The sequence below is a fragment of the Sardina pilchardus genome, chromosome 9, assembly GCF_963854185.1.
Source record: "Sardina pilchardus chromosome 9, fSarPil1.1, whole genome shotgun sequence".
NCBI lineage: Eukaryota > Metazoa > Chordata > Actinopteri > Clupeiformes > Clupeidae > Sardina > Sardina pilchardus.
The window spans coordinates 6,677,829-6,697,349 of NC_085002.1; the positions used below are offsets into that span (position 1 = coordinate 6,677,829).

General features: G+C 43.8%; 4 protein-coding genes across 4 annotated transcripts; 3 read left to right on the plus strand and 1 right to left on the minus strand.

The window, feature by feature from the left end:
* Positions 1 to 1,370: 1,370 nt before the first annotated feature.
* LOC134092532 (cyclin-L2-like) lies at positions 1,371 to 7,172 on the plus strand. Its single transcript, XM_062545447.1, has 10 exons — positions 1,371 to 1,693; positions 2,021 to 2,095; positions 2,401 to 2,513; positions 4,349 to 4,469; positions 4,864 to 4,928; positions 5,060 to 5,159; positions 5,447 to 5,702; positions 6,006 to 6,096; positions 6,384 to 6,449; positions 6,777 to 7,172. The coding sequence occupies exons 1-10, from the start codon at positions 1,451 to 1,453 to the stop codon at positions 7,033 to 7,035; spliced, it is 1,389 nt and encodes a 462-aa protein (XP_062401431.1). The 5' UTR covers positions 1,371 to 1,450; the 3' UTR covers positions 7,036 to 7,172.
* Positions 7,173 to 8,266: 1,094 nt separating this feature from the next.
* LOC134092279 (olfactory receptor class A-like protein 4) lies at positions 8,267 to 11,403 on the plus strand. Its single transcript, XM_062545082.1, has 4 exons — positions 8,267 to 8,522; positions 9,371 to 9,622; positions 10,513 to 10,767; positions 11,171 to 11,403. Exons 1-4 carry the CDS (start codon positions 8,292 to 8,294, stop codon positions 11,381 to 11,383), a joined length of 951 nt encoding a protein of 316 aa, XP_062401066.1. The 5' UTR covers positions 8,267 to 8,291; the 3' UTR covers positions 11,384 to 11,403.
* A 1,876-nt stretch (positions 11,404 to 13,279) lies between these two features.
* LOC134092533 (olfactory receptor class A-like protein 4) lies at positions 13,280 to 15,057 on the minus strand. The gene is made up of 2 exons (XM_062545448.1): positions 14,750 to 15,057; positions 13,280 to 14,529 (listed from the first exon to the last, which is right to left on the minus strand). The coding sequence occupies exons 1-2, from the start codon at positions 14,984 to 14,986 to the stop codon at positions 13,516 to 13,518; spliced, it is 1,251 nt and encodes a 416-aa protein (XP_062401432.1). The 5' UTR covers positions 14,987 to 15,057; the 3' UTR covers positions 13,280 to 13,515.
* Positions 15,058 to 16,748: 1,691 nt separating this feature from the next.
* fndc10 (fibronectin type III domain containing 10) lies at positions 16,749 to 19,221 on the plus strand. Its single transcript, XM_062545099.1, has 2 exons — positions 16,749 to 16,951; positions 17,185 to 19,221. The coding sequence occupies exon 2, from the start codon at positions 17,380 to 17,382 to the stop codon at positions 18,457 to 18,459; it is 1,080 nt and encodes a 359-aa protein (XP_062401083.1). The 5' UTR covers positions 16,749 to 16,951; positions 17,185 to 17,379; the 3' UTR covers positions 18,460 to 19,221.
* The last annotated feature ends 300 nt before the right edge of the window (positions 19,222 to 19,521 follow it).

Genomic DNA, 19,521 nt, shown 5'->3' on the forward strand with positions numbered 1-19,521 from the left:
CGGACCGACAGAAAAAGAAAGCAAACGTTGCTGCAATCAGGAGGAAAAGCTTGCTAAATTGATGTGATTAAACATAGAGCCATACAATTAAGTGTGAACGTTCATTGAATGCATGCGTGTACGCGTTTGCGTGACAGAAACTGAAACTGGTGGCAAAGCTCCGCGTCAACCTGTTGGAAGGCTATAATTATTTAACGACATTTAATAGAACAACGTGGATTCTCGCAACTCCCATAAAAACAGAGCAGAGACTGTACAATACATTGTTTAGCATAGATAGATACTTTATTGATCCCCAAGGGGAAATTCAAGGAGTATCGTTTAGTCAAATTTGATCATGGTCAGATATAGTCTTTCATTTAAAGATCTTCAGATTTCGCCTATCTGCACGGCCGTTTACCATAGACAAAAGTTGCTATTGTGTTTCCTGAATCCTTACATTTAGGCATTCAAATGAAACTTCATTATAAACCATATCCATTTTTTCTCCATTCTCCCATGCAACCATGCAAAAGCAATGCACTATTGTACGTATATCTTACATTAGTAAAGCAGGCCTCTGATGTGCATATGACATGCTAACATGCATAGTTTTCACAAACTTTTTGTGAACAATTTTGGCACTTCAAACATTGACTGCTTTGAAGTGAAAGTGCATGTCTAACTATAGCATAATAATCATTGTAATGATCATCATAATGATGATTTGATGGGGGGTGGGGTGTAGGTATGTGTAGGTGGGCCCTATGACCCCAAAGTCTGCCATAACCAGGCCTCAACTTAAAGAAGCTAAGCTCCACGCCCCGCACTCCATTTCACATTGAATGTTCCTTATGTTATTTTCACATAGTTGCCAACCCTAGCTATGACCCTGCAGTTTATATGCAGCATTCCCTACATGAGGAGATGCAGAGCATTCTTAATCACAGAAGGAGTAGGGTCCAGTTTGAATAACCAAAGTCAGTTTGGGAAAAGGCTCTTGAGGCTCTACAAAAAGAATATTGTGGAAAAGTGTGTTGGTTCAAGTTATGAACAAAACATGTTATACAATGAACAAATCTATAATTCTATGTCGTTGGCAACATGATCAGAGGGCTCGGAAGAACCCCCCTGGCATTTCGGGGTGCCCAAAATTTCTAGCGATGGCCCTGACCTCGGTATTTTAAAAATCCTGGTTACGGCCCTGACTTTGCTGTCCTAGCTGAAGACCAAATCAAGAAAGCTGTGAATGGTCTAGTCCAGAGCCATAGGCTATCTACCACTCTGGTCTAGTCAAGGGCGCTAGTCTAATCTAGGCCTAATCCACAATCTTGTTATTTTGTGTCGAAGTTTATCAGTCCACATCTGAATCCGACCAATCAGAGGCCACCAGGAAGTTACAGGTTTTGCTAAGAGTGTTGTGGCTGTGCTAGAGTTCCTGCCCCTGAGCCTCGGTCTGTCCTTGCTTCTGATGCCCTCCCTTGAGCACACAATGGCGGCGGGAGATATGAGGCTGCCCGGGGAGGGGTTACTAATTAAAGACAAACTGTATTCCGGAGTAATACTCACTCTAGAGAATTGTATTTTACCAGCGGAGCAATTAAGTCGAACCCCGTCGGCTGAACACGGGCTGTCCGGGGAGACGGAGGAGCAGCTACGAATCAGTGGCTGCGAAAGGATACAGGCCGCAGGGATTCTACTTCGACTTCCACAGGTTGGCAATGATGGCTCTTACGTCTTTGTCAAACTATTTAAACCATGCTCTGATCTGAAATATTATAGCTAAATCGGCTTTATAAGGTGTCTTTACACTTATTGCTATTGCTAGCCTACATTATTCTGTAGCCCAGGCAAGTTTTGATGTGTGCACGTGCCTTTGCTGGCCCATTCGTAGCATATTCTGCTAAAAACGTCACTGGACGGGTTTCTGCATGTAATATCATTTGAGCACTTTTGCAATTATATTTGTGTCTATCGTAGTAAATGGACCATCTTTGACCAAAGCGATTCATGTGCTGTGATCTCACATTGAACTCTGCAGGTTGCCATGGCCACTGGGCAGATACTATTCCAGAGGTTTTACTACTGCAAGTCATTTGTACGACACTGTGCAGAGGTAATCTGTAAACATTCATCTTTGCAACTTTGGTCAAAGTAAGCCTAGTCCTTCAAGGAGAGGCAAAGGGTGTGCTGTAATTCTCATTTCACCATCATGCTCTGTGAATCTATAGCTTCCATGCCTGTCCTATGCACCTTTACTTAATTCTTATCATGATTTCACATTTTTGTCCTGGATTATTTCATTAGACCTGTCCTAACCATATATTATATAAGCCTAGACGTTGTGTTTCCAGCGACTATTTGCTCCCTCTCATACTAACCAGACCTAACTGTCCCCATCCTTCGCCTCACTGCTCTTAGACTGTTGCGATGGCGTGTGTGCACCTGGCGTCGAAGATTGAAGAAGAGCCACGGAGGGTCCGGGATGTGCTGAATGTGTTCCACTTCCTGAAAGAGAGGAGTAGAGGAGGCAAGTGAGTAAGCATGCTTATGCAGGTACACACATCAATGAGCAGGCATGCATGCATTGTCTTTCCAGAGCATGGATCTTTACACATGTGCACACTCGTGGGTAAAGTGCTCCAAGAAACACATGGGCCAACTCCAATTCTTCTACATAAGAAAACTACAACTGGCACAATGATCAGACTCTTTCATGTGCACAATTTTTTGCATTCCTTTTTCCAACTCGGATTTGATCTGCGGTTACCAGGATCAACAGGGGTCTGATAGAGTGACCCTTTAAATCTGAGCAACGTTGACATTAGCTATATTAAGGCTCTTTCATTCATTCAGTTGTTGGTGACTAGGCTGTATATCAGTGTTAGATGGGAGGTAAAGATGATGTGGATGGAAAAGATGACATTTGAATACTGTTGTCCTCAGTGTTGATTGCAGAGCACAGTAAGTTGATCACTAAAAATTGGCCTTCAAATTTACCATTTCATCAAAATAATGTGAAAGGTAGTTAATGGATGTTGTGTCATTTCAAAGTGATGCACTTACCCCTCAGATGATTGTCATCTTGCTTCACCGTTTGGCTTCAAATGAATAAAGCTAAAAATAACTAAGTGTGCCTAATGGAATAGCCTACGAAAACGTGCCTGAAATGGTGCATCCAAATGATTGTACTCGTATTTGAAGGGACACGTGGGCCTCGAGCCTCTGCCTACGCTTGAGGATCTCAAAACCTGACCTAATTTATCAAGTACTTCTAAACCCTTGATGGTTTCAGCGGAGTTCAGCTCAGGCTGTGGGTTTACAGGGACAGCTGCAGTAGTGCATTCATTATCTCATGCTTTTGCGCCGCTCACATTCTCTCTGTGCTCACCAATGCCTGGCATGTTTGTGAGCCGTGTGACTTCAGACACATCACATCCTATGCTTTGTGACACAAATGAATGAATGAATGATTCATTAATGAATTGATTAATTAATTAATGAAGGATCACCGTAAGCTTATCTTATTGGGCTGCTTTCGGTACAAGCGGAAGGACTAAAAGTCTTTTGGTTTGCAATGGGGATCTCCTCTGAAGTTCTCTTTTAGTCCAGAACCAACTGGCCCATTTTGCATGAAGTATCACTAACCACATTCACGTCCTTGGTGGAGCTGCATACCTTGTGTCCATGGAAAACATTCAGCAGGACATCTATGGGGCACCTGTGGCCTACTGGTTAGGGGTTAGGGCTTTGGGATGGCAACCGAACCGACCAGTAGGAAAAATGTGGGCGGAGGGGGACTGGTTGACCACTTCTCTGCCATGCCCACATCCACGGTTGAAGTGCTCTTGACCTAATATAACCCCTCACTGCTCCCTAAGCGCCGCTGTGCCAGGTAGCTCACTGCTCCGGGTTAGTGCGCTCACTATGCACTGTGTGTGTTTCACTAATTCAAGGATTGGGACCAAAGTTCCCTCATGGGATCAAAAGAGCATACATACTTACTTACTTACTTATGCTTAAATGACTGACGGTACTTAACATACTTACTTATCCATGTGGCTGATGCTTATCCACAGCAACTTGCCTACGTTAATTATTGCAAGAGCGCGTCTCCCCAGTTGCCCTGCTTTGCTCTGTCTAGGGCACAATGGCGGCAGTCAGGAATTGAACCCACAACTTTTCAGGCATCTCTACCTCAAGTGACAGACCAATGTGCTAACAGCACCAATATGATGCATAGGGAGAACACAGACTGCTGGGGGAAAAAAAGTGTTTGTGTGCATTATCCTACAAGTTGCACAGGTTAAAAGTGTCCATTAAACGTATAAGTGTAATTGTAATTATTTCCAATTGTCCCCTCCTGTAGAGGTTACTACCCCATGCCCTTGGATGGCAGTTACATCAACATGAAGAGTCAGGTGATCAAAGCGGAGAGGAGACTACTGAAGGAGCTGGGCTTCTGTGTGCATGTCAAACACCCACACAAGGCAAGTCTTGGTCACACACACACACACTATACACACACACACACACACACACACACACACACACACACACACACACACACACTAATATACAGGTATGGAAATGTTGCCCTGGCTATATGGTTTAAATACTCACTTATTTACTACTTATATACTCATACTTATTTTGATAAAAGGTATAGAGGATTGATGAGATCAAGTTTGTTTATTTTATGAGTCCATTGAACAAAGTAAGTCTGCTAGTACTTTGAAAAAGTATATTGTTATGGTTTGTTGCTACACACTGTGGTTTGATTGCCTTTTTGTCATTTTTCCTTTTTTCTTTTCATAAAATTACTTCTTCCTGTTCTTGTGAAAGCCTTTTATATTAGTAACAGTCTTTTTTTTTTTTTTTTAGATCATTGTGATGTACCTGCAAGTTTTAGAATGTGAAAAGAATTCAGAACTAGTTCAAATGGCGTGGTAAGTGCTTGCGCCTCCTCCTTAGTTCTGCTGCATTCACTGCTCAAAATGGGAATGAGCATTACATTTCGAGAAGAATGATATCTCTGTCTGCTTTCCTCCTTTGCCTCCCATCACCCATCTCTCTGCAGGAACTACATGAATGACAGTTTGAGGACCGATGTGTTTCTGAGGTTCAGTGCAGAGACTGTGGCCTGTGCCTGCATCTATCTGTCCACCAGACGCCTACAGGTCTACCAGTTCTTAATAATAGCTCTTACCATTTGCCTGCTAGCTAGGCAAAGCATGAAAATTTACTTTTTTCTGAAAAAGTTTGTACGTTCCACAAGTGATTGGTGACAAGTGCCCTACTTACTTTCTTTAATTTCTTTCTCTCAAACATCCTGCTAGTTGTCATAGTCAGTTGTTGTTAGCACGTGATTGTTTGCTCACAGTTAGTTTTAACAGTTCATAGATTGTGTGTTATTTTCTGTTTGCTTGTATTTACTTTGTTTGTGTCTGTTTAAACTCTTGGTCAGATCCCTCTACCAGAAGAGCCACCGTGGTTCCTTTTATTTGGGGCGACGGAGGAGGACTTACGGGATATCTGTGGAAGGATTCTGCACCTGTACACCCTCCTGAGTGTCCCTCTGTCCACCCTCCTGAAGCAGGTAGATGAGGCCCGTCAGGCCCTGGATGCCCTCAGCAGCAAGGGGAAGCCCGGCACAGCCATGTCTGCTGCCGCCACCCCCAACGTGGAGCCATTCAGTAGCTTCTCCCCTGCCTCCAAAGCCGGTGAGGGTGTGGAGCTCGCCTGCTTACTGTTGTTTGAACAAGAATACATCTTTGTGTTCTACTCCAGGTTTTGTATACAGGCGTAATGATTTCTGTGGTGGTTTGATTAAATGAATGTAGTGGACATCATCGTGCACCTCAACTTATGTAGGCTTTGCATGCGTTGCATGTCTGCTCATGGACAGTGAATTTCGATTAAATCTTAAAATTAATTACTTTTTTTTTTTTTTTAAATTTTGAAGTGATTGTTATAATGTTGGTTGAGTGTTTGTTTTTGCCCCTCTTCACATCACCTCCTCACAGCTTCCCCTGCTGATGGTCGGCTCAATCACGAGACTTCTCTCAACCAAGTGGCCCTGAAAAACGCCTGTCGGAAACTGGCCAATGGAGAGGAGTAAGTAGTCCCGGTATTTGCCTGTGCATTAGCGTGACTTGGTCTCCCTGTGAAGTATTAGAGGTTAGACCTAAAATCAGAGAAATGAATTTCACACTAGCCAGTTGTGGATGCCTTGCAGTGTAAATTGATATATTTGTTTAAAAACATTAAATTGAATTCAGTGTTCAGTTACATTCAGTTACTTGCACTCTGCACAATGATAATAAAGTTGAATCTAATCTTATCTAATCTAATATACATTGTTATCACATTTCATACATAAATATCTTTTTGTTAAATTGTAGGAAGGAACGACTTAGTCGCAGTGAGGAGAGAAGAGACACCAAAAGCATTTCTCCCCCCAGACGCAGGTATGGCAAGGAATGGTCCCTGCAGGAATATATCTTACTTATAAGCTGAGTCTATTCCCTCTTCTCTCAAAGCGCTTTCTTAAGCATTTTCTTACTCAGTTCAGCTTACTCATTCAGTTTCATAAGAATGCTCTCCCTTTGTCTTGAGTTGTCCTGTGCATAATCTTTTTACATAGGTTTTTGTTTTTGTATAGGATTGCATTTAAAAACTCAATTTAAAAGTGTTCAAAGTTTTGAAAGTGGCCGAGTTCCATAATCAAAACTGGGTAATCATGTTTGATAATGGTGATCTGAATATTGAACAGCATAATGTTTTCGGTCCCGCAGGCGCAGTCGCAGTGTTGCCTCCCCTCGTCACTCACTCTCTCCAGTGCGTCACAAAAAAGTCTCTCACAGAGAGAGGGATAGAGAGAAGGACCGGTGGAGGGATAGAGACCGAGATAAAGACCGGAGTAAAGAGAGGAATAGGGAGAGGGAAAGGGAGAAGGACAGAGAGAGAGACCGACAGAGGGATCACCGAAGAGAGAGAGAAAGAGGGGAGAGAGAGGGACCCAGGAAGGAGGTGCATTCGTCACACAGAAGATAACCCTTCAGTTCAGAGGACCACATTCCAAGATGTATTATGGACCAAAAATAAAGTTGTAATTTTTTTTAAACTTTAGACGAAAATCTGTGACTTTCATAAACAGTTTTTGTAATAAAAAGTTGTAATTTTCTATCTTTTCTAGGTCCGTGTGTCCCTATCATTGTAAATGAGGGCTAAGCTCTCAATTACTCCTCAAGTTTAAATCAATTTTTTTTAAAAAAAAGATGCGTAAAAGATGTGTAATGATAAATCTGACTTTTTAAAAACTCGTCACTGCAGGGAAAGGGAACCCAAAGTAGACTGCCGTCTCCTCGCCACCACCTCCCCCAGGGCTGAGACCGATTTAATGAATAGCGGTACCTGCCAACAGTGCACTTTTTGACATCCCCATGCTGTTATTAATTACTGTCTTGTGTGCCTTCGAGACCACTGTGTTGTATAAATCAGAGAGGAAAGACGATTGGTCAACAACTGAATTTAAAAAATATATATCTATATATATTTTAAATTATGTTAGAATTTAGTTCAGACATAATAAGAATGAAGTAGCCTATAACAGTGTGACTATTAAAGGAGTTTTGGTAGGAAAATGTATTGCCTGTATTGAAATAATGATCTTGGGGAAAGAATGGTCAACTTTCAGTATGAGAAACAAGGGAATTTAGGTTTGCAATCTTTAATTAAAATCTAATGTAGAAGGACCTAATGTTAGTAATACCTGGTGTACATAATTAAGATGGCAACTAGGGTTAGATGATCAAGGATTGGGCTAGACATGGTTGCTTAACTTTGACATGGCTAAAGTGACTTACAAAGGATCTAGGTTCCCCTTGCCTGTCAGCAGATCGAGTTTGACTCACCTGGGGGAAAGGCATCAACCCCATGACGCTCCTGGATGTGGTTACCGTGGTGATATGCTACATACTCTTATAAGGAGGAGGCCGGACCAGTTTATATGGCAGAAGACCTGGTTGGTGTACACATTGCTTTTCTGGACTGACTTCAATGGCATGGCCATCATTTTAAAGGATTTGTCGGGATAGGACTGAATTCATTCACTTTCTTGGGGCTAAAGCAGAAACAGAAGTCTGGATGACCATTTTTCACCTTGATGTATAATAGATGAAGTTTAGACCGCTATTTCACGTTATAGTCTTTCAAATTATGCTATGAAACTAGGCCTTTTTGACTATCGAAAAGAGGCCCCTCTGGTTCGGGCCATGGAGGAGATGCAAGCGACCGTGGAGCCCATTGGTATGGGTCTCCGGATCCAGGTGTCAAACATACAGACGGCGTTTTACATCATACTGGTTGTGATTGGGATCCTGGGAAATGCGGCGATCATTGCTGTGATTGGTGAGGGTGTTATCAGGGACCAAGGTGCAGGTCGCAGCTCGGACATGATCCTGGTGAACATGGCCTTCTCCAACCTCATGGTGTCCATCACAAGGAACGCCCTGCTGGTCATATCAGATCTGGGAGTTGAGGTAGGTGGAATGAGGCTGATTGGGAGAAGCTATATGTGCCCTTACTCAGAGCCAAGACCTAGATTAATAATAGATTCATCATTGCGTTTTGTGTAGCCTGCCTTCTGATGTGGTGATCTGGGTAACAAAGGAGATGTGATGACACAATTGTCACTTCTCCTCTGTGATGATTATTTTATAATGGCTCACTATAAATTCATGAACTGACTGCCCCACTTTGACATCCCTGCCTCTAGGCCGTGGAGAAGATCAGTCAAATGGATGAGAGAGGGAGTTGCATTAAACTTCTTCTGAAAGGGCTTTTAAGCCTGTTTCTTGCCAACTCATGGGAAATTATTTAGTTCAAATGTGACCGAAGGGACACATGCTTAGATTATATGATACTTTTTCAAAAGTAGGCCTGCCCCGCCAATTGGACATACAATCTCAGGGTTGTAACCTACATATACTGTTTACATAGTTTTCACACTGTTTTTATTTCTACAATACTACCTGCTCTATTGCGAAGGTCACTGGATTATGACTGCAAATGCTTACTCTGTCTTTTCTATATTCTATTGATATGATCACTGGATTATGACTGCAAATGCTTCTTACTCTGTCTTTTCTATATTCTATTGATATGATCACTGGATTATGACTGCAAATGCTTCTTACTCTGTCTTTTCTATATTCTATTGATATGATCACTGGATTATGAATGCAAATGCTTCTTGCTCTGTCTTGATATGATATATTCTATTGATATGATCACTGGATTATGACTGCAAATGCTTCTTACTCTGTCTTTTCTATATGATATTGATATGATCTCTCTGGCCCCTCTCTCTCCTGTCTGATGACGCTAGCTGTACTCATCCAAGGAATGGTGCCAGTTCCTCATGGGCCTGTGGGTGTGGCTGCGCTCCGTAAACGTGTGGTCCACCTTCTTCCTCAGCGCGTTCCATTTCCAGACCCTCCGGCGCATCACTCCCATCTCTGCCAACAGAGGCCCGTCCAAATTTGTGTTCTTCGTCTTTGCCATCATCTGGATCATCAACCTGCTGTATGCCGTCCCTGCTTTTATCTTTTCAACCAATGGGAGCAGGAACTCAACAGAGGTATGTGGCCAGTATGTATTGTGTGTCCCTCACAACACCATACACAGAGCTGAAGATATACAGTACAAGGCCAGAACATGTCTGTTCTTCAGTAAAACTGGTGTTGTTCTTCCTGATGCTGGCAACGGGTGTGCTTTTGTAATAGAATATAATAGTAAAGACTTTATTGTCATGTCAGGCACAAATATTGTCTTTGGTCACAAAATAGGTCTCGATTGCATATTCTCTCTCTCTCCCTGTTTCTCTGTCTCTGTCTCTCTCTCACTCACTCACTCACTCACTCACTCACTCACTCACTCACACACACACACACACACACACACACACACACACACACACACACACACACACACACACACACACACACACACACACACACACACACACACACACACACACACACAGTGCTCCACTCCCTCCATTTTCCTTCCCCCAGACCTCCCTTCCTGCCAACCCTTCTTCTCTCAGACCAAGCTGGGCACATATGGAGTATATAGCTAACCAAACTACACTCCAATGTTTACTTCTCCACAGTTCATTAACCATAGTAGTAATTTTAGATGAAAGAGGCCTTGCAGATGTTATTGCATGGCCCTGAGGGAAGTAAAATGAACATTAAACGAACAGCACAATCGATTCTGATTCGATTACAATATCAATAGGATTTATTACAAATGAGTGTGAAAATTATATTGCAAGGTTATGATCTTGGGATGTTATATTTATCTTCTATCTTTATCTATTTATATTCTAAATATCTGATCCATGACAAGTACTTCACAAATGTTTTTTTTGTGTTCTTTAATGGGTGAAAGATGAATAATAGTCCAGATATTCCAATATTTCTCTTGATTAAAAGTGTAAATACCAAATCGCTTCATGTCTTCTAGACTCTAATGTTGGTGAGCAGCACCACACGCCCTCTGCTGGGCTGCGTGTGGAACTTCCCCAGCTCCTACAGCGGCCTGGCCTATGCCACCACCTCCATGGTGATCCACGAGAGCCTGCCCATCATTCTGATGAGCTTCACCAACCTGGGCTCGCTGCTGACGCTCTACGCCCACCGCCGCTCCATCCTGAACACGCAGAGGAACCCAGAGGCCCCCGTCATCAAGAGGGTACCGGCCGAGAGACGCGCTGCCAAGGTAACATATCAACTGAGCTGGTATAGCCTGCCCTGGATTATAGGGAATACTTCAATTTGTACAGTTCTTTTAACAGTTGTATGTGTTTACATTTGATTGTGCTTATATTTTAGTGATAGTGACACTGTCAAATGTAAATGGAAGAACATGTACATTGTGGGTGTACCTATTCAGCATTACATGTAATACAAACTGTGTGCACTTTCCAAAATAAAATCACACATGACAATCATGGACATGTCAGCAGCAAGATGGATGACAATTATTTTCACATAATAATAATATGGTAATTTGGTAATTAACACCTTTCATTGACCTCTCTCTCTCTCTCTCTCTCTCTCTCTCTCTCTCTCTCTCTCTCTCTCTCTCTCTCTCTCTCTCTCTCTCTCTCTCTCTCTCTCAGGTGATTCTGGCTCTTATCATGCTGTTCATCTCTTCCTGGGGTACTAGTATCATCTCCGTTAACTACTTCAACTACAACCGTGGCTCGTCTACAGAGTTTCTGTTGATTATTGCTCGCTTTGCCAATATCACCTTCATTGCGCTGTCGCCCATTGTCCTTGCGGTTGGACACAGACGATTGCGAGCCGTTCTGAAGGCAATGATCTCTTACTGAAGGCTGGACCCTCGCACACCATCGCCAAAATGAACTGAAAATAACCCTTTCAAGAGCTTTCAGTGGAAACTTTGGGCTTGTATAGTTTTTGTCTTCTTCTCACCTCTCACTCAAATGTATCACACATGTGTGGGGAAATGCTGTAATTAAAATCGGTCACTATGTATCACAAAGTTTTCTGATCATTAGAAGATATTTGTCTCTATTTCTGATCTCTTTCAGACGTTTTGTTGTACCTCATTAATCAGAATGCAAATCAATAGGCCAGTTGGTCTTTTGTCTCTTATACAGACATACACTCATATTCTTCATATTTCATCAAAAACATTTATGATTTATTACATTTCTGTTGGTGCTCATTAACCTGATCTGACATAAAGATGGTGTGATATGTTTACTATCTTGCCTTATGTCACACCAGCATGATGCTAACACAATCTGTCTCTCAGGCTATCATTTATACAAACATAATAGTCAATAGCCCCGAGTCAATGACTGCTATAAGCTAAGAAGCTGGAGTAAGACAATGCATAAGGAACAAACATTTTTTTTTTGCTCACTTATCTAACTGTAGGGAGACGGAGAATAACCCAATTTAATAAAACGGTGGCATGTTCCTTTAAATCTGACAAAATGTCATGATGCCCCAGATTAATATTATAATTAAGGATGCATAATATGAGGGAAAATGTATATGTGAATGATCATTGTGCATAAGTCCTCGTGGGTTTGTAGGTATTTTGTTGGTCTAGTGTTTCCACCTGATTTGTGTGGCAGTCACATATTTCTTTGCATTTGTGAGGTCTTGATCGTCGCCATCGGTTGAAAGGGTCCTCTCTTAATTATTAGTGTGAGAGAGATGAGATCCCTGGGGTTGCTGGGTGGATCTTCCATACCTTCCCCACCCCACCTTTGGCCACAGGGAGTTCTAATGAGGAAAGCTAAATGCCAGCGAGCACATTTTGCCCTAATCAGTTTATGATTATTAATTGATCCCTGAGGTCCATACCCTGTAATGCAATATGCATACTCAACTGAAGCTCAGAAGGAAACTCCCTACCCTCTGGACTGTGTTGAATGATGGTCGATCATGCATGGAAAAGCATCTCAAGAAAGTCACCGATTATCTGAATATAATATCATATCATATGTGAACACTGTTCATATGCTCATATTAGTTTATTTACAAACCTACAAAAGTCCCATTTACATTTCACATGGTATACCTAACAAATGACAAAATATTTAAATCAACTATTTACAGTACATACTGTACACACAGTCAGCTAAAGAGCTTGGTATTGACTGCATTAAATACACTTCCAATCAATATTGTGAGATGAAAGGCCCTTCTGAAGCGGTGCAGTCTTGTTAGAGCCTTTCATCTAACTATTTATTCATAGCTTGAAAACCTCCGACTTGATCGATATCGGTTGCTTTCCCCTCTACCCTTCTCTTGTGGATGATTCTGGCTGCACATGTTTTCATCCCCCTAACAGCCCACCTCTGTCATCTAGCATCCTTCAGCTGCAGCCGTGGCATTTCAGCTATGCACCTGAAGGCCAGTGCCAGCGTGCTCCACTGATGTCGTCTTCCCAGGGCTGGCTGTCTCCCACTGGACACAGGTGTTGGTGGGCGGTGATGAATGCCATCATGTCTCCCTGCACAGCGGGAAGTCTCCTCAGCCAAACACAACATCAACACTTGATGAGGAGCCGTCACACACACACAACTCATGGCTCCATGGAATTAAAAAAAAAGTCAGAGCTCGAAACACTTTTCACAATTCATTTATACAAAAAACAAATATTCTAAGTCACTCAGTGACCTTAAATCATATCAAAAGGTTCAAGCTCTTTGAGTGAAGTGTGAAGTGAGCTGTTTTTATTGGATTTTTATTATCATAAATTTATATTTTATGGTAAAACTGTTCATTTCTTCCATACTCTCCTCCGATTTGCAGATGTACTCTTGTAGGTCCGATCTTCGTGCTTTATGCGTGAAAATGTAGATATAAATAACCAAATAGATAACCTCAACAATTTGCTTCTTTTAAATATCACATCTTTTATCAACCCTCAACCCATAACACACACACACACACACACACACACACATTTCCTGTTATGTAGCTAGGTCTTACTTCTCACCTCCACTTTGATGACCCCCTTCTCTCTCTGGCCTTTGCTCAGCTCTGTCCTTTTGCTGATGCTCATGTCTGACACCAACTCTTCCTCAGCTCCGTCTCGTGAGCATTTGGCTCTGTCTGCCCAGCCCAGGACCATGCCCACGATCCTCCTCCTCAGCTTGCCGTGCCCCAGGGCCACCACCATGGGGCTGAACCCCACGAAGAGCGAGGCGGAGAAGTGGGAGACGGTCAGCAGGCCCTCGGCGTGATGCCCGCCGTCGTGGTTGTAGTAGGTGACGGCCGCCACCTGCATGGCCCAGCACACCACGAACAGCGACACCAGCGCCATGATCACCTGGCCCGCCTTGCGCTCGGTGGCCACGTGCTTGGCCAGCTCGCCCTGCTGCTGCTCCTTGCCGGCGTCGGCGGCGGTGACGGCGCGGATGTGGCGCGCCAGCGTGAGCAGCGTGGCCAGGTTGGTGCCCATCATGAGCACCAGCGGCGCCACCTCGTTGAGCGCCAGCGAGGCGGAGGCGAAGGCCGAGCCCTGCGCGGCGCTGGGGAACTCCCAGACGCAGCCCAGCAGCGGGCGCGTGGTGCAGCTGATCACCATCAGCTCCACGGTGGCGTTGCCGTGCACGTGCGTGGTGTAGACCAGCGCGGGCAGCGAGAAGGCCAGGTTGACGCCCCACGCCAGCGCCAGGGCCAGCCACACCTGCCGGCGCTCGCGGCGCTGCGCCAGGGGGCCCGCCATCACCCGCTGGCGCCGCAGCTTGACGCAGTGGAAGGCGCTGAGCGCCAGGGTGACCCAGCAGCCCACGGCGCGCCACCACACCCACAGCAGCATGAAGAGGCGGCACCAGCCGGGCGCCAGCGTCACCTCCAGGCCCAGGTCGGAGATGAAGATGGGCACGGTGCGGAAGAGCGACGTCAGCAGGTTGGCGAGGGAGAGGTTCACCAGGATGGCGTCCGAGGGGGGGAGGTGGCGGGAGGAGCTCTCGGTGGCCGACTCAAAGACCTGGGGAACAGGTGGGGAACAGGTGAGAAACATGCATGGAGGATAGAGAAAGGAGAGGAACAGAGGTGTGTTATGAGCTGAATTGCAAAACCTAAACTATCCTAAGTCAGCAATAACTGATTCAATGGATACAGCTGACATTTGCATAATTGACTATGACTTTAAAACAGACTGTATTCATCTGTCAAAACGTGCCTGTCATTACGATTGTCTAACTTACCACATAGATGACCAGAATGTTCCCCAAGATCCCAGAGAAAACCAGAAGCCCAAATAAAATGGCATCTACTGTCAGCACCTCGGACATCTCTCCATCAGCTGGGCATAGTTGTGCCTTCGTGTGCCGTGCTGGGCAGAGGAAAGTCCCAAGGTTTGTGCCTGTCCCACCGATCTGTCCGCCCGGAGCTGTCGCTAACTGCCATCCCAAACTTTTATACACTCGCTCACATCCACACATGTGAATGACCCTACAACTCTGTCAGCACTCTCAGTGCTGATTGAGCCCATCTTCCTGGTCATTTACTCTCTCCAAAAAAATCTGTTGCCCAGCAACATGGCCTCAGCGCTGCTTACTTATTCAAAATGTGTCCTTCAGTGATGATTGTGGGGGTGATGACAACAGACTCTCTCAGCGCGGGTCAGCTAATCAGCAAACGGTAAATAATTCCACTGTAAGGAGAGAGAGAGAGAGATTTGCAGTTATTCTACACTTTAATGAGCAGGCTGCTCTAAAGCATATGAATGTTTATGATTGCATGATTGGTTGAAGAGAGAATTCTCATGACGCCTTATTTCAACCACTCACCAGGAGTTGAGTCTATGCCTGGCTAGTCAGATAGTAGATGTTTTTTTTTTTTTTTTTTTTTTTAAAATGTGAGAGCATAGGTCCTTTTAGGGAGCTGCTTTTTTTGGTTTGAGGATAACTGATGAAACAATATGACCCAACAGAAAATGACACCAACCATGCAACAAAATAACGAAACCATGCAGGGTCATATGAGATGAAAACCAAAATGAGGGCATTAAGGACGCCAAGCTTTCAGAATGTTCTAGGGCAAGGTCTCCTGAGACTGACAACCCAAAAACCTATTCATAGTGCACACGCTCGCACGCACGCACACACACACACACACACACACACACACACAAACTAAACAACTAAGGGGAGAAAAGAGGGGGAAAAAAGACAGTCAGAAAGAGAGATCACAGTTGTTATCATTACACAGATTCCATTGATATAGACAAATGTTCTGTCAGGCTTAGCAAACACAAATAGGCCTACATAAAAAAACAGAGATTTTGATCCAGTTTTATCTTTCATTGTTAAATCACAGCATGCTCACTTTCTGCATTAGCCGAGAAACTAAAGCCATATCGATATGCAATAACATACAGTACATACAGTACTGTACATTATTACATCCATACAGAATTGGATAATAGGCTGTTCACACTAAGGGGAATAGGGCCAACAGGCCTGCAAGGCCATGCCTTGTCACTCTTTTACTCAAGAGGGCTTATTAGAGACTGCTTTTACTTGCACTGATTCAGCATGTTTGTGTGTGTTGCTAGCCTCTTGACACATCACTTGACCTCAGTTGAATGCTGATCTCTCGCCTGTGTATTTGTTATGGGCGAATGCTTAACTCAATAAACACAAAGCAACTGGGATAGTTACCAATTGCATTCATCAGTTGATCTTGAGATTTACATTGGATAGTTTTGATGACTTCAAACATCATGCAAACTTAAATGTTGGTGGTGCACAATTAATGACGTTGACAGTCCTAAAATGGCATTACATTTTCTTCATTCTTTCTGTATTTCTTTCATCAGTCAAGTGGGAAAATATATTTGCATCGTATAGTATACCCTCTTCTACCCAGTTCTAATAAAGATCACCTTCATGGCGACCTAATTAACGTGGGTGAACATATTGCTACCACATGAGGTCGCCACTTACTCAGCAATTAGATTGGTAGATGCAACATAGTGTGCAGAAACGACATAAGCCACTACATTTCGTAATGCACAACTTTTAACCAAAGAATAAGAGGCTACATACATAGCCATACATTCATAATAAGTACACATACATATAGTCATCATACATACTCACAAACAAACAAATAAATAACATATTAATAAATAACTCCCACGTGAAAGTGTGGCGTGAGCACTATGCCACACTATACGGAATACAACACGCAGTCCGGAGCAGTAAGACCTCCTGGCTGCTGGACAAGCGAGAGCCATAGACGTGGAACCAGTGATGTGAAAGGGGACTATAGCCTAAACATGACTCATGCCGTTGACTGGTGAGGATGACTTCAAACATCCTGACACTTCAACTGTCTCTCCTCCTCTCTCACGACAGGAAGACACATCGGAGCATCAAGGACGCCGGAGGCAGCCACGACAAGTAAGACTAAAATATTGACATTACTACACATCTTTTTTTATTTTGTTGCCGCCTTGTGAGTCTGTATTGTTGACGTTTTAATTAGCGTACATGTTGTTGACATTGTAGCATCGTGTTTTCGTGACTGTCCTGTGTCTGACAATGCGTTGATATAGGCGAAAAAGGTTGTAGCCTAATTTTATTTTTAAAAATGTTCCAGAATATTAATCTCACTTCTTGCACTCTGTTTTCAGGTCAGACTAGTCCCCTGCATAGTAAACTAGCTCCAAGGTTGGATTTAAAAAGGCAGTCAGTACAAGGATGTTATGGCAGCCAAGGAGGTGCCTCTCTACCTTCCCCCTGTTTTTGGATGTCCATCGGTTGTGACAGCGCTGTCTACCATTTCTAAACACCGTATGCCATCAACAGTACACTGAAGAGGCTGCACAATGACAGGTCTGTCTATATTGGCTCACATCTCCTTTCTCTTACTACTGCTCTGTGCGACCCATGCGGGTGCGTCTCTCCGCAGTTGGGAGTCGCGCTCTTCTCCAGGATCATCATCACCCTCTTCGGATGAAGGAGGCGTGAGTCGCAGGGCAGTGACCTCGAAAGCGGCCTCGCATCCTAACCAGAACAATAAGCAAAACGACAGCAGCCAACAAGGATTCCTCAACCTAGGTACTGACTCAGCCATACCAAAGCCACAGGAAAGCACCCTCAGCCATAAAATTGGAAACACTTCAAACTCCAACACCAGCAACACCACCACTCTGACATTCAGATCACCAGGCCGTGTCCAGGACCACTCTGGAGATGCAGGGCCGACATGCGCCTATCGCCTACTGGAGCAGGGCGGCACGGACCGCCTCTGTTTCCGCCAAACTCAAGGCCATTTCAGTTGCCCCAGCACAGACTGTGAGAGAGTGAGGTCTCCTGGAGGGTCATTGGTGGCCAACGTGTTCTCCAACGGCAGTGTACTGATGCAGTGGACAGTCCAGAAGGACAGACAGTCGGCAAACAGATGGAGTATGGCAGACCGGCCCCTGCACCGTGCCCACCGCACAGCCGTGGAGACTCAAGGTGCTGGCTTGGCAGGAGGAGGGCAGGAGAGGGGGGCACCTGTGACAACCCAGCCTAGAGTCCCAGAGCGCGGGGTGGACAGGCAACAGGGTGGCTTCAGGCTGAGCTGCTGGTGGAACGGCAGCTACACTCAGTTTGAGTGCACGGGAGTCCATCTTGGCTCCAGCTGCAGGGACTACCTGCTGAGCGAGTTGCATGAGAATGTGCCCTACCGCATCTGCCTGGGACCCATTGCGACTGCGGGGCATGAGTCTATTGCCAATGGCGACGACTGTGTGGAGTTCAGCGTCTCTCCCACGGGGATGCAGGACATTGTGATTGCCATGACGACCGTGGGAGGAGCCATCTGTGTGATGCTGGTCATCATCTGTCTGCTGGTGGCATACATCACTGAAAACATCATGAGTCCTACCACACACACACATATGTCGCACACACACCACTAGGACGCCATCACACTCTCACACTCATATTAACACACACACCATCACATTCCAATCACTAACACCACCCACGTAAACAGGAAACACACTGGTATTGCTAGTGTCAGTACACAAGTACGCCTGCACATTTACTCAAACTACTCGCATCTACATGTTCCATAAAATATTAGGTCATGTGACAGAAAGTTAATGCATGGCATTACCTCCACATCACTAAAAACCCACCTAAACATATGGCATCACAATTTCCTCTTGACTTGAAAGAACCTCTGCTGTATTCTCAATATACTGTTTGTCAAAATTCAGATTTGCTGAATTTCTTGAATAATGTATAAAGGTTAAATATGAATTTATTACCTTATCAGCGTTAATCCTCCTGTGTTCTCATTCATTATATTGCACTGACCTTATAGGAAAAATAATTATACATGGAAATTGAGAGTAATTTACAGTAGTTATGTTTAATGCCAAATGCAATTTTCGCCAAAAGGCATTGATCCATTGTATTCTTCATGTGTTGTCAATTACTATAAATTTCAACAAATCATTAAGCCAAACTTTTTTTTAAAAAAAGTGATTTTCACCGACTACGCTGTATATGCTAATGAACCCCAAAACCTGACAAAATGACATATGCCTTATTATTTCAAACCTGTGCTCGCAAAGTAGTAATAATGCTGTAGGCTTACTTTAGGGACCTAGACTGTGTGTCAGTCAGTATAAATACTGTGCTCTACCCTTTGTGATCAATAAAGCAATCTTAATATTATCCATTATAAGTTATTATGTGCATTTATTATGGTGGAAAGCGTCTTCTTATGTGGAAGAGGGGCAAGGTGACCTTTTATTGACAGGCTGCGTCATTGAAATGCAATGAAATATGACTAGGACTCAGAGGTTGCAACACAGGCTGGATTAACTAGTCAGAAAAAAATACTAGGGAAACAAACAAAAAAAACTATGTCTTCAGTTACAATAAAATATAAGTATAGCAATATTTTCATATGATTATGCCCACACATATATCTCATTAGCCAATAGGCCTACTTCTAATTTCTGGAAATT